Genomic DNA, 2012 nt, shown 5'->3' on the forward strand with positions numbered 1-2012 from the left:
AATCTTGCAAAGTCGAGATCGTACATATATATGTCTCAATCAATTTATACCCTACAGCAGTGACGTGCCAGGAAACCCACACGCCGAAATCAGCTTTTTTCTTCGCATGCGTTCTCATCCTCCAGCTTGCAAACCTCTTCTCAAGCCACCATCCAACCGCGAAATTACTCTCCAACCACCGCATTGGCTTCCGCTACCACCATGTCTTCCGCTACCACAATGTCCTTCGCCGTCACTCCACTCATCGAGGCCGCTACCACTCCATCCCACCCATCGCCACCCGCATTGGAGGTCCCAGAAATCCTCGAAAACATTCTCCAGTACCTCCCACAACTAGACATCATCACCTCGAAGCGCGTATGCAAATTCTTCAACAACCTCATCAAAAACTCCATCAAGCTAGATCGGAAACTCTTCCTGGTCCCGGTTACTTGGGAAGGGCCTGTTCCACAGCCCTGCGATCCTAGCCACGAGATCCAGGTCCTCGAGCAAGACAAGCCGTTCGTAGAGCTGAACAACTTCATGATTCCGAGAGACAAGAGCCAGGACCGTTCACCCAGCTCTCACCTCCCTACGTTTAAATTGGATGTGATCGTCAACATCAACGCGAGAATTGTGCGGGAATCGAGCGAGATCTCCACCATGGTCATGACTCGTCCTATCATCCCTTTCGAAATGGCTCTTTGGGATTTTACAACGGCGAGATGTCGCTGTCTGTGGTACACATTTATCAGTGATGGTGGCGAGGCCTTGAATTTTGGAGAGCTGGTCAAATTGCAGGGGAAAGGCATCGAGCAAGTGAGAAAGGATTTTCCGGGCGAGTACAAGTTCGAAGGTCCTGTTATGCCTGAGAATGTGCTGTGGTTGGGTGTTATGGGACGTCAGTACCGATACAAGGTCAATGGCCAGGAGTGGCTTTGGACAGATTGTTTGAGTTTGAAAGGGGAGATGATGGATGCCAATGAAGATATGGTATCGACGCAGAATACCGGGAAGCACTCTTTCTTTATGCGCTTGGACGTACACTCGTCCGAAAGATATACACATCCTTCGGTGCAGGGCTGTCGAAGCTAAGCGAAGGGTGAGAGGAGGGTGCTGATGCTGGGGTGGATGACTGTGGAGACTACGATGGCGTTGGCAATGCGGCTGACGATCGAGTCTTCTTTGTGTCCAAACTCCCTTCGATTTGCTTTGCTATGCTATTCTGCTGTTTTTGTTCATGAGAGGCTTGCATTCTAGCGAAGGAGCCTGGGGGATTCTTTTCCGCGACAAGCAGACGGTTAACTGTTACTTTGCTCCTTTCTTTGCGTTCTGCTACATTGCGGCTTTGTACCTATCTGTTCGTAGGCTGATCAAACTGACAGTGACTACAGCTCATGCGTTGTTCATTGCCTGTTTGGGACCTGTGACGCTAGTTGTCAGGCTGCCCGGCAAAAATCCCTTCCCATCCTTTTCACAACAAAAATCTTCAACTCTTTGCATCTTTCTGCAGCACATCAGTATACGAGAGATCAACATTCCATCGCAGCATCGCGACTACACAATCACCAACAACTTGAACCCATCCACAATCTTTGGCCGACGGAGACCGCGCGGAGCTCAACCCACCAAGAACACGCTCCCTTCTACCACTCCTCAACCTTCAACACCTAAACATCTCCAACCCCCCGTTCGCAATGTCCTCCCCAACAGGTGCCACACCAAGCGCGCTCTTCATCCCCGAAATCCTCGAACAAATCCTGCACAACCTCCCCCAGCGCGACATCTTAATCAACACGCGCACCTGTACTTTCTTCCGCGCAACAATTACCGGATCACCAAAACTCCAACGCCAACTATTCCTGTTACCAGTGCCCTGGAAAGGAGCGTCTCCAACTCTCTTAACACAACCCGTAATTCCTCCGGTATTCTCTGCGCTCCTGGAACGACAAGCACTTACCCAACGGTGGAGCTTAAGCCCAGCTCTACGAGTAACGCGCAAGGGAATAAAAATATCGCCAAAACGGCGAAGT

At 50.5% G+C, this 2012-nt stretch overlaps 1 protein-coding gene across 1 annotated transcript; it reads left to right on the forward strand.

Annotated features, from left to right (window-relative positions):
• Positions 1 to 219: 219 nt before the first annotated feature.
• Positions 220 to 1074, forward strand: RCC_08794 (uncharacterized protein; the record flags this gene model as incomplete). Its single annotated transcript, XM_023774040.1, has 1 exon — positions 220 to 1074. One exon carries the CDS (start codon positions 220 to 222, stop codon positions 1072 to 1074), a length of 855 nt encoding a protein of 284 aa, XP_023629808.1.
• Positions 1075 to 2012: the final 938 nt, after the last annotated feature.

The sequence above is a fragment of the Ramularia collo-cygni genome, assembly GCF_900074925.1.
Source record: "Ramularia collo-cygni strain URUG2 genome assembly, contig: RCC_scaffold15, whole genome shotgun sequence".
NCBI classification, from domain to species: domain Eukaryota; kingdom Fungi; phylum Ascomycota; class Dothideomycetes; order Mycosphaerellales; family Mycosphaerellaceae; genus Ramularia; species Ramularia collo-cygni.